This window comes from Eretmochelys imbricata, chromosome 17 (assembly GCF_965152235.1).
Source record: "Eretmochelys imbricata isolate rEreImb1 chromosome 17, rEreImb1.hap1, whole genome shotgun sequence".
Lineage (NCBI taxonomy): Eukaryota > Metazoa > Chordata > Testudines > Cheloniidae > Eretmochelys > Eretmochelys imbricata.
Genome location: NC_135588.1, coordinates 11,761,671 through 11,774,744, shown reverse-complemented (window position 1 = coordinate 11,774,744; position 13,074 = coordinate 11,761,671). Strand labels below are relative to the sequence as shown.

Below are 13,074 nucleotides of genomic sequence, written 5' to 3'. Positions count from 1 at the left end.
AAAGTGCTGACAAAAAAATGAAAAAAAAATACTAAAACTAAACATTTTGGGGATTTTGATGAAAAAATCAATTTTTGAGTAGATGCAATAGTTTTTGTTTCTTTTTGTTAAAATCCCAATTTTGCATCAGGGAAAATATTTGGACTGAACGTTTTTGACCAGACCTCCTCTCTAACTCTCATGGCTACAGTAAATATAACAGAGATTCAGGTTCATCGTAGGAGGAATGTGGTGTGAATTAACACCTAGGTTCACTTATAGCATGTGAACAATGCCTCGTTTACTATGAAAGAGTCCTCCAAAGCCAGTTTTATAAAATAGTTAGGTTGGCTACAGAAAACAGAGCAAAATCCTTTTTAAAAACACTAATCCTATGTAGGTAGAACAGTTAAGTACATTTCCAGTAAACACTTACCTAAATGTACATGGGTATTTCAGATGTCATTGTGCTATATTATTTGTGGCTGACTCATCCCACATACCTCCTAAGAGATTGTCTGTCTATTTTCCATCTCTTCTCTAAACCAAAAAAAAAAAAAAAAAAGTGTAAATTTGTGCAATTGCTCTTTTCCTAGATAGCTTGCCATGATCTAGCCAGGGTGGATAGAATGCATCTCCTGTGTGTGTGTGTCTGAATCCAGAGGAAAATAAAAGTGGAGAGCAGGGATTGTGCCATATTTTACTTTGTGAAAATTTTATATGGAAAATAAGGTTGGAAAAAGTCACACAGAGATGAAGCATTCTAACTGATAACATGGTGCAAAAACTCTATTAATTGCCCACAATTTATTCTCTCTCTTTTTTTTTTTTTTTGGTTACAAATCCCCAGACATAAATTCAAGCCTCAGCAGGATATTTCAAAAGCCATTTGCGACTCAGAGCTTGGAAGGTAAAGGAGTGAAATGGCAGAGTTTTGTATCTGTTGGATTCATGAGAACACAAATCAGTGCAAACCTGTTTTCCTCATTCAGTAACATAGCTATAAATCCAACATCAGTCTTGTTTGCTAAACCATGTGCTGGGCCCAACGTGTAAATAAACTGTGGTAGATTTGATGCTGATTAACTTCATGTTTAAGAAGTTACAGCAAATCTGAAATTATGCCATTTCACAATGAAAACAATCATATGTTTAACAGAACTTCAGATGAACTGAATTCCATCTATTAACCCAAAATAACAGTACTAATACAGGGCACTACCATTTATCCATTATTAGTTATTTAATGTACACAATGACTTAAATGGATAACACAGAGGTTAATGCTTAAATCTAGTATCAGTCAAGTGTTACTGATTTAATGTCAACCTTTTTATAGTAGCTAAAATACTGATTCTCTTAACATTACTTAATATGTAGCTTTGACAAACTGCTTAATGTCCATTTTCAGTAATTTCATGGAGAAACACAGTTAAACCATGACAGGGTTTTTTCATTTGAAATTATAGATTTCTTTTCCCCAACAAGGTCAAACTGGGCCATGTTTTTCATTACAGTTAAATGATGCCTACATAAGTGTAGTCAGGGATAAAGGAATTATAACAAGAAACCAAATGGAATAATTTTACCACTTGGAACAAGACTAATAATTGAGGTCCATCCACCATGACTCTATTGTGTATTTTTATTCAACCCCCTAACTATGCTGGTCAGATGGAAATAAGATAGCAAAGGTCAGGTATAGAGCTGGTCAAAGTGTTTAAAACAAAAAACAGATTCCAAAATACTTTGCACGTAGAAATTAATTTCTCTATAGTAGATCGTCCTTCCATGGTTCTGCTCTGTACTTAGACAATCATTGGCAATCCCAAAGCTAGGGAACATATATCCCCCAAACAGCATGAAATCATATATCCCATCATGCTTCTCTAAGGACATAAGAATGGCCATACTGGGTTAGACCAAAGGTCCGCCTAGCCCAGTATCCTGTCTTCTGACAGTTGCCAATGCCAGGTGCCCCAGAGGGAATGAACAGAATAGGTGATCATCAAGTGATCCATCCCCTGTCGCCCATTCCCAGCTTCTGGCAAACAGAGGCTAGGGACATCATCCCTGCCCATTCTGGCTAATAGCCATTGATGGACCTATCCTCCATGAACTTATCTATTTCTTTTTTGAACCCTGTTATAGCCTTGGCCTTCACAACATCTTCAGGCAAGGAATTCCACAGGTATACTGCACGTTGTGTAAAAAAATACTTCCTTTTGTTTGTTTTAAACCTCCTGCCTATTAATTTCATTTGGTGACCCCTATTTTTTGTGTTATGAGGAGTAAATAACACTTTCTTCACACCAGTCATGATTTTATAGACCTCAATCATATCCTCCCTTAGTCATCTCTTTTCCAAGCTGAAAAGTCCCAGCCTTATTAATCTCTCCTCATACGGAAGCCGTTCCATACCCCAATCATTTTCGTTGCTCTTTTCTGAACCTTTTCCAAGTCCAATATAGCTTTTTTGAGATGGGGCGATCCATCTGCACACAGAATTCAAGGTGTGGGCGTACATGGATTTATATAGAGGCAATATGATATTTTCTATCGTATTTTCAATCCCTTTCTTAAGGATTCCCAACATTCTGTTTGCTTTTTTGACTGCCGCTGCACATGGAGTGGATGTTTTCAGAGAACTATCCACAATGACTCCAAGATCTTTTTCTTGAGTGGGAACAGCTAATTTAGACCCCATCATTTTATATGTATAGTTGGGATTATGTTTTCCAATGTGCATTACTTTTGATTTATCAACATTGAATTTCATCTGCCACTCAATTGCCCAGTCACCCAGTTTTGTGAGATCCTTTTGTAGCTCTTCGCAGTCTGCCTGGGCCTTAACGATCTCGAGTAGTTTTGTACCATCTGCACATTTTGCCACCTCAGCGTTTACCCCCTTTTTTCCAGATCGTTCTCTGTGTGCCTCAGAATTTTTTTAAAGTCATCTTGACCCCACATCCCAGAACGTTCTTACAAGGCCAGTGTGCAGCTGGAGGTGCTGCCTGTTGCATGAGTTGTAAAACAGAGTCTCTGAACTCTGGTGATTATAACAGATTCCATGGAACTTTTTGCATTAATCCCAGAATAATTGGAAACGCCAACTTAAACTCCTGGCTTTAAATCTAGGTAGACTTAAGTTGTTGCCATGTTTTACCCCAAAGTGAGCTGTAATGAAATGAAATCCTCTCATTTAATTTAAACAAAATAAAAGTGCTTTGGCATCATCTTTTGGAATGAAAGGTGCTATATGAAGATGGGATTCGTTCTGTTGATTACATGGATTTTTCTTCCTGTGGCAGACCAGCTTGCAATATCCTTTATGTAAAGTGCAAGTCTTAAAACTGAAAGATTTCAAGGCCCTTATGGAAAAGCCTAATCCCATGCATTTCATGATGTTTATACTGCTGTCCAAAACTTCCTTTCCTGATAACCCTTCATATTAGAAAAAAGAAAAGGAGTACTTGTGGCACCTTAGAGAATAATAAATTATTTGTTAGTTCTCTAAGGTGCCACAAGTACTTTTCTTTTTGCGAATACAGACTAACACGGCTGCTACTCTGAAACCTGTCCTATTAGAAAAGAGACTCTTCTTCAGATCCTCTGTTTCAGAAGAGTTGGAACATAGTTAAAAATGAGAATGGTTCTATTGTAGGTGGGCTTAGCATTCTTAACTGGTGCCTTTATGTGAAAAGGTAATGAATCTGGAAACCCAGTTGAAGTGACCAGAAAAGGAACTTCATGATGTGACTCACAGGAAGGATGTAGCTAAATCAAGCTGGAGAACATGGTGAAAACTGAGTTTACTATAGCTACCTTCCAATTCTTCCTAACTGGATGACTATAAAGACTTAATGCCCACTGCACTGTGTGTAGAATTTAGCTTGAAGCTTTCAGACCTATTGATTTGATTTATTTTTTCCATTTAGATTAAGATAACATGAAAGGAAAAGTGGTCCAGGTTTATGCAGATGATCTCCCGTTCTCTTCAGTAGGCAACAGCATCCATCTCTAAGTCCACTCAAAGGGTCATTCAATTCATTTTACAATGTTAATTTATGGCATCACTTATGTGCATATCAAATCTCTGCCCGCATTGATCTGTTCCTAGTGTCTGTTATTATTCCAGTGAGCCACCATGGTTTCACAAACAGCATGCAAAGAACATGTTTTAATGACCTGGTCCCTACTGGGATACATGGAGAGACTGGGGGAGGGATAGCTCAGTGGTTTGAGCATTGGCCTGCTAAACCCAGGGTTGTGAGTTCAATCCTTGAGGGGGCCATTTAGGGATCTGGGGCAGAAATTGGGGATTGGTCCTGCTTTGAGGGGTCCTCCTGAGGTCCCTTCCCACCCTGATATTCTATTCTATGATTCTATGTTAAGAGTTTCAGTAAAGCAAAGTTGTCTCCTTGCATTTAATTGTGATCAAGACTGACCTTTGTCAGATGAATTTTTGACCGTCACAGGGACTTGGCTAGCCTTGAGAACTATTCTTTTTCTTGATGATTACTCACCTGACTGCAACTACCAATACAGTTGCTAATGTAGATGTGATTACCTTGTTAGGCTGTTGATTTATCAAGAGAAATTTCAGTAAGAAAAGGAATGGAGATACTTGAAATGTATGGGACAATGGTAGGGAAACATGAGATTCATGATATATAAAAAGGTAGGAGAATAAATGTAGAATCAGTTTAATATCTGCTAGGGTGGATAAAAATCAATGATTTAAAAAAAACAAAGAAATCGGATTTTTTTTTAAATCAGATTTTTTTGATAAAATGCGTTTTAAGGAAAAAACCTATCTAAAGATCGTTTTAATTAAGATACATTATAGCTCAAAGATATCTCATCATGGAGTAGGGATTACAAATTCTAATTCTATGGTATGAGACAATATATTTATGTAATGTTTAAGAAAAGTTTTGTAAATGAGTTCCAATAGTTCATGGATTAGGGACCCAATTTTATGGGGTTCCAGGGGCTTCTGTATAGATTATTTAGGTTAATCTTTCTTTCTACCCAATGGGACTCAGTGCTCAGTCTAGAAGATACCATCAGAGATGCTTAGTTTTGCAGTTCTCAGACTGTGGATTTGTGTTTCCAGAGATAATATGCTAGTTAACAGCAAAAATGTTTTTAAATAAATAATATATAGAAGTGAGAAATAGCAGACCTCAACCCTATTGTCCCTCTGCATGTTTCTGTACACAGAGTCAATCCCTTACCTCTCTCTAAAAGTGCAAAGTTTCAAAAAGTTCAATGAGTAGAAGATTGTTGGGGGCGGAATAGATTTGGACATGGAGAAGAAGTCTGGAGATAAATGTAGAAGGGAGGGACAGGTGGTAGAAACAAAAGTGAAACTGTTTGGACAGCATATTCCAGAAGTCTGAAGGTCTTTCTGAGTGTAGCCTTCATTGATCTGAGATCTACCATACCATTCTCTCATGAGAAGGGAAAACCTATAATGGCAGCAGGCCATAAGAGAGACCCAGTCTGGGAATATTTTAATGAAGTTCCTCTACCTATGAAGAATATGTATTAAGGTTATAACAACCAACAAGAATACACTTTTATGTAGAAAACCATGATTAAATCAAATCTACCCTGATATCTGCTATATCCTCCACCAGTGGACTACGTCCAAGTGTAGGTGGATAGATCAAGCCTAGTAAGCCTTCCTATCCCTATCGAAATCCAACTATTATCCTAAAAGGTCTACAGCTAGATCCAAAAAGGGACTTTGTTGGACTTAGGCACCTAAAGTGCCTATGTGGTAAAGATATTATCTCATCCATCTTGTTTCTCTAATGTCCTGGGACCAACACAGCTACAGCTACGCTGCATAAAGTAATGTTTGTAGTTTTCTTGTGAGATCCTTTTATAGAGGCATTCTGTTAGAAGTCACACTTTATAGCCAGTTCACCAGGATGGCTTACTGGGACAGTAACAGCAAGAAAGTTATTCATCTTTTAGCATTCTCTAGCCTTCCCTTAGCCACACACAGATTGTCCTGCTCTTCTGCTTTAGCAGGATTCTTTTGTAAGAAGGTTTTCAGAGTGGTTTGAGGAAACTCAAAACACTGTGTGTTCCCATGGAAACCACAATTCAGCATATTCTCTCCAAATCTCATCTTCCATTATCTGGCGCTAGACTTTAATTGCTTTCCCTGGCTCAATTGTAATAGGGTTCAGTTGCTGTCTCTTCCAGTTGAGATGTTCGGGCTGAAATCAAAATAAGCCAGGCTCTCTCAAATGGCTTCAGTGTGTGTTCACAGGAAACCCATTACGCCGTGTTTCTGTCAAGTTTTAGCAGTTCCAATAATGTACAAAAAATTTAAGTTTCAGATGCATTTTTTTTTTTACAGGGAGGTTTTATTATGGCCTTAAAAACTGGGACTTATCATGACTGCATGGGCAGGCCCCATTGCGCTCCCCTCTGTGTGACTGTGATGTGATGAAATAGTTGTGCTGTTCAGTGCAATGGAAGGTGGTGACACCCGGATGTGGGAAGGCAAACCCAGCACATCAGTGTTATTTCTATGACAATAATGAGATTAGGGCCCCACCGTGCTAGAGACTCTACAAACACATGGTAAAAGAAAATCTGAATAGACAAGACAGAGTGGGAGGAGAAGTAACGTGCCCAAGGTGTCACAACATGTCAGAGACAGGAACAAAACTCGGGTCTCCTGAATCCCTGTCAAGTTCCCTTTTGCAATAGATCAGTGGTTCTCAACCCGCAGCCCGGGGGCACATTTGCGACCCAATCAGCACAAAGCTGCAGCCATACAGATAGTGTATATATTGCATGGATACAGCCCACGTAACACATATGCGGCCCGCAATGGTAAATAGGTTGAGAACCTCTGCAATAGACCATTCTGCTTCTATTGCTCTGTTCTCTGGATCGAGTCCCATTTTTCTACTCTTGCCAATATCACTAGGGGTTTTGTGATATCCATTGAAAAACAAGGCAGGTTCTGCCCACCTTGTCTGCTCTTGATCAGTGTTCCTCCCTTACCGTACATCCCATCCAACTGATTACCAGTTGTGCTTTAATACTTTGCAACTGGTACTGTAAACACCTTAAGATGCCTGCCCTTCATATGTGAATTCAAGATGGACAAGCCACTTTAAAGAAAGTGTTATTGGTCACGCTTTATATTAATGGCACATTTATAAATGGTTGATAAATGTTATGCACATGCTACAGACCTGGGTAGTATGTGTTATAGATGGTTACAAGAACATCACTAGAAGGTGTTGTACAAGGTTATAAGCCATTGTGATAAGCAATCTATTGACTTGTTGGACTTAACTATCCTTGACACATGATTAGTAGATGTTTTCATAAATTTTGTCTTTATAAGCTACTTATAAATGTATTCTTAATTTAAAGTGTGACTGTTATCACTTATTTGTATTCTGCTAATGTCCACAATATTAAGCACTGCCCACATAGAGGGAAAAATGTTATCTGCCCCAAACAGCTTACAATCTAAGAAGACAATCAGCATATGAAGGATGGGGGAGATGCACCATCAGAGTTGGTTTATTTTTTTATATTTCATATTTGTGGGGTAGGGATGGTGGGGGAGGAAGTTGGTCTATTTTATTAAATAAATACACATTAACCATACTCGGCTGTTCTGCAAACTGTCCATTGGTAGTTGGTCAGTCCTTTTACAGGAGTTACAAAGAAGCAAGAATTCGGTATGTAGAAGACATGCCTACAGTCCACTCTCTCTAAAGCATCACCGTCACACCGTTACAGAATTGGTTTGATAGTATCAGGGGGAATAAAGAAATCAACATCACAGGAATAATGTCAGTCTCCTACACCTTGATCTTCCACGTATTGGTACTGCCTAGATAATCTGAGGGTGAAACTCCCATTGACTTCAGTAGGGCCCGGAAAGCTAACATATGTCGTCATTTTCAAAGCAGTCCTATTTTGCTGTCCATATTTAGTCCTGTAATAATTTGCGGAAAAACTTGTCTGTATGCACAGACTTGTACAAATTGGGGAGGCAGATGTCTAATAGATTTCACCACATTTTGGCTATTATGTATTTAGCTTCCCAACTGGGACTATTAGGATGCACACTATACAGCAATCAAACAGAGCAATTAAAGTAGTGAGATATATAGAAAGAAACCTGTTTCTTCTTTTATTTAAGGGTAACGATTTTGGCATCAGACATTTTAGTATTATTGTATAGGCTGCAAATGTAACTTCATCTACTTCTCAGTTGGAATAGGTCAGCAGTAAAACCCCTTGCTCATGATCTTTTATTGGACCCAGAGAGGATTCCTTAAACCTGTTTACTTCAGTCGCACTTCCTTTTATTTGCAATAATTTATTTTTGGTGGAAAAGCAGGCAGGATTTGGGCAAACCTAATGGACGTTAATGCAATAAGTTGGAGCATATGAGATGAGTCAGAAAATTCAATCTCTAAGAAAGATGCTCACATGAATCTTTCACAGTCAATGAATGACTATCAGGATTCCATTAATTTAATAACAAGGGTTTCATTTTTTCCATTGGAAAAAGGCGTCTTTGTGATTTAATAAACTTTAAATCTAAAATTGGAGTGGAAAACGGGTGGGGAAGGAAACCCAAAATCCACTGAGTGTGAGAATGTTACTATCTTCCTGAACTACAGGGAATCATGTATAGCAATGCAAATAATAATAATGTACTATTGTGTAAGTGGCATGTAACACTTACACTGATTGATTAACTATGTGCCATATCTAACAGGGTGAAATTCACCCCTGTGGAATGGGCCAGCCTGAGGCCTATGCACCATATGACTCACTTCAGTCTTATTTTAAGGAATTAGGCAAGGTTTTGCAAAAGGAGCCTAAGGGAATTAAGCCAAGACATTCAGATCTGACTAGTGGTTTTTGGATGCCTCAATTTTTGGTGCCCAGTCTGAGATACCTGAAAGAAATGGTTCTCACCCAGAGGTCCAGGGTCCCTGAGGGGCTGTGAGCAGGTTTCAGGGAGTCCAGCAAAAATAAACCAGAGAGCAGGGCCGGCGTTAAACTCACTACAGCCGAGGGCAAAAAGCCGAATCCCAAGCCCCACTGCCTGGGGCTGAAGCTGAAGCCTGAGCAACTTAGCTTCGTGGGGCCCTCTGTGGCAGGGGGCCCTGGGCAATTGCTCTGCTTGCTACCTTCTAATGCCAGCCCTGGGTTTTCATCTACTGAAAAACAGTTGTTGGGGAACAGGTGGGCCCTGGAATTTTTACAGCTTGTTGGTGCGGAGGGGAGGGCTCAGAAGGAAAAAGCTTGGGAAACCCCTGCCTTAGAGAAGGCAGATTTTCTAAAAGCTAAGCACCCACTGTCTGAAAATCAGGCCTCTTTAAGACGTAGCTGGTCATAAAAATTGCAGCACCCAAAATCACTTAGTCACTTTTGAAAATCTAGGCCTAAGACAACCAATTCTCATAGAATTTCCATGGGAGTTGGTAGCTTCCTTCATATAGGCTCCTTAGCTGGCACTGGCTCTGGCTCTGGCTGTCTCCAGAGTGAACCTCACGCATAATCTTTATTCAGGCAAACTCCCACTGTCCTCAGTGAAATTGTTAGAAAACCATGCTCTTCTCTTTGATTTTCATGTTTCAAATATGCAGCTGACACACTCCACAACCAGAGCGCCCTGCTTCTTGAGAACATCTCCAGGGTCATACCCTCCTCTCCAGAGACTCCAGAATCTCCAGACATGCTGAGTCAGTCACAAGGAAGGACAAGGAGGACAAGCTTGGTCAGCATGAACAGTGAAACCTCTGGGTCGACAGAGAGCTTGCCATCAACAAACATCTCCAATAGTGAGTGAGGCTTTGGGATGTTTATTTCTGATACAGTGTCAATCCTTCCATTTGCCTCAGGCCTATGGAGGTTTATTTTGAAAAGGAAATCTTCCCTTTCCAGGAATACTAGTAGTGCTTTTAAGAGCTTAAGCAGCTAGAATTTTAATTAACCCAGGTTAGTGTCCTCCATTTATATCGTTGGGTTTTTTTTTGCATTTTGTTCAGATAAGGTAATAAAATTAGGGTCATGCTTTTTATTAAGTCATTTATAAGGAGTAAATTTTAACAGGTATTATGAGCATGTTCCAGTCATGACTACTGTTGCCCCTTTTTTGACCCAAGCAACTAGTCAAAGTTCAGGTCCCTGTGGGTGTCCCATTTGGGAGTAGAATTTGGTGATAGGTGTTTCTTTGATACAGTTTTGTTTATTTACAAAGAATGTACAAAAGTCCTGTGTCTTCAAGTGCTGTAGATAGTTATAAGCAGCGATGAGCTGCCAAAATCTTAACAACCGGTTCCCTCCTCACCCCACGAGGGGGTCGTGACCCACCCCTGTCCCCTGGGAGTCCTGCCCCATCCAATCCCCCCGCATTCCTTGACGTCCCGCCCCCCGGGACCCCTGCCCCATCCACCCCACTCCCCTGTCCCCTGAGTGCTCCCCAGAACCGGGCAGGAGGGTCTCATGGGCCACTGTAGTGGGTGACCACCCCGCCCCTAAGAGCCAGAGGGATCTGCTGGGGGGCGAGGTGGGGAGTCCCAGCGGCGCTTACCTGGGGCAGCTCCCAAGAAGCATCCGGCAGGTCCCTCTGGCTCCTGGGGCGGGGTAGCATAGCTGGGGGGAAGCAGGGGGGAGCCCACTGATCACATCAAAAGTGGCACCTTAGGCACTGACTCCCTGGGTGCTCCGGGGCTGGAGCACCCACGGGGAAAATTTGGTGGGTGCTCGGCAGCTCCCTGCCCCCAGCTCACCTCCGCTCCACCTCCTTCCCTGAATGCGCCGCCCCCCTCTGCTTCTCCACCCCCCCAGCTTCCCACAAATCAGCTGTTAGTGTGGGAGTTGATTCCCCTGTCGTCGTCCCCCCCCCCCCGGTTTACCTGCTGCGGCGCGGGCGGCCCTCCTCACGCCCCCCCCCAGCTCACCTCTGCCTCCCTGGGCCTGAGTGTGAAGCCGCCGCCTGCTTTTCAGCCCTCCCAGGCTTCCCGCACTAACAGCTGATTCGCAGGAAACCGTGGGGGTGGAGAAGCAGAGCTGGGTGGTGCGTTCAGGGGAGGAGGCGGAGCAGAGGTGACCTGGGGCTAGGTGCGGGGTGGGAAGCTGACGGTGAGTGCTCTGCACCTACCAAATTTTCCCTGTGGGTGCTCCAGCCCCGGAACACCCACGGAGTTGGCGCCTAAGGTGCCACTTTTGGCCGGTTGTTAAATTTAGAAGCCCTTTTAGAACCGGGACAACCGGTTCTAAAAGGGCTTCTAAATTTAACAACTGGTTCCAGCGAACCGGTGCGAACCGGCTCCAGCTCACCACTGGTTATAAGCAACCTATTGGCCTGTTGGACAAAACTAATCTATAATTGATTAATTTACCCTTTTTGAGAACATCTGTTGTTCAGAGAGCTTTAAGAGCTATTTGTAAGTGAATTCTTAATATAAAGTGATACACAATGAAACTGACTAGTTTAATTTTATGGTGTTAAGATATTATAATTTATCATCATTTATGTGATGGTAGCATGCAAAGGCCTCAGTTAGAATCAAGGTCCCATCATGCTGGGAGCTGTGAAGATGCTCCCTGCCCCAAGCAGCATAGTATTAACCGTACAATTTGCATTGAAAACACTCGAGCAATTGTTTGAAACCAAATGATAGACTGTTTTTGGTTCATGAAAGCATTACAATTAACGTTAGGCTTTATAATGTCTTTTACAGGAACCAAAATTTTGGGAGAATCTTTTTAACCAAGTTGCCTAAACCAAAAAGATAGAGTTTATTAACAGGGTATCTGTTAGAAACATGGTGCCATACTGCTTGTTTGTTATTTGCAGTTACTGCCAAATGGTGGGGAACAAAGCGAATAGATTATTCCCTGTACTGTCCTGATGTTCTAACTGCATTCCCAACAGTGGCCTTGCCACATCTCTTCCACGCCAGCTACTGGGAATCAACTGACGTCGTGGCATTCATTTTAAGACAGGTAATTTTATCTTGATCTCTCTCTAAAGGAAAATTCAGTATGAATCAGTAATAATCTGTATCAGACCCTTTTGAATGTTAAGCTATACAGCAACTTTAGTTTGGTGAAAAGTTATTCATCCTTTCCGAGAAACAGTGTCTAGGCACTTGGCCGGGAGTCATGAATATCTGCTTTCCAGTCCCTCCTCTGCCACTGTTCCCAGCGGCATCTCACATTTGTTCTGTTTTGTTTTCAGTTTTGCTATTAACTCAGGTGGAGGTCACCTCTTTAGAGTCCAGTGAGGTACGTTTGTTATATACGGTAAGAGAAGGATGCTTTCATAGCTAGAGCACAGGATTGGAAGTGAGAAGATGTGGGTTACAGTCTCAGTTTTGTCATATCCTCCTTGATCTTTGAGAAGGCATTTGCCCTTTCTGCTTGGCTTTCCTAGGGTACCGCCCAACAAATGAGGAGGGGAAATAATACAAAACAAGCGGCTGAGAGAGTTGAATAGTTATCTACAAATCTCTTTGATGAAAAGCACTATATTAAATGAAGAAGAGATGAATTCTCATAAGCTGGCATCTAAAAATAAGTACATAGGATAAAAATAATAATGTAATGTGCAAGTTACTGGGCTTTAATCAAGGTTGTATTTTTGGATCAGATGTGTCTCTGCATAGTCAAAATGGCACTGTAATCGCTAATCTTTGGTAACAGAATAGGCTGTTGATATCAGGCAGCGCTGATGTACTTTGGATGAAATAGGTTGGTCTAATTGGATACTGTGTTTATATGGAGGGCATGGAGGAGTCTGACATTTGACTCCTGATAAAATAGGCTGTGAGTGAGCAAGACATTAGTCTGATCCCATGATTAGTATGTGTGTGTTTCACCTTTATTTGACAAGAATAATTTGACTTCAGTTTACCCAGGAGAGGATTTTCTAAGGAGTGTAAATGAGGAGTAGGGGCTCTTTGCATGGTGATTAGCACAGTATAAATACAAGAGCTGGTCAAAATTTTTCTGATGGAGGAGTACTGCATCTGAAAAATGCTGATTTGATGGAACCAAAATGTTCCATGGGGCTGTGTC

General features: G+C 41.1%; 1 protein-coding gene across 1 annotated transcript in view; it reads left to right on the top strand.

Annotated features, from left to right (window-relative positions):
• The window catches only part of PITPNM3 (PITPNM family member 3), a 239,243-nt gene that overhangs the window by 206,510 nt on the left and 19,659 nt on the right, over positions 1–13,074 (top strand). The window contains exons 12-13 of the mRNA XM_077836936.1: positions 9,636–9,830; positions 11,852–12,000. Of these exons, the coding sequence (XP_077693062.1) occupies positions 9,636–9,830; positions 11,852–12,000 (344 nt within the window). The remainder of the gene's footprint in view (positions 1–9,635; positions 9,831–11,851; positions 12,001–13,074) is intronic.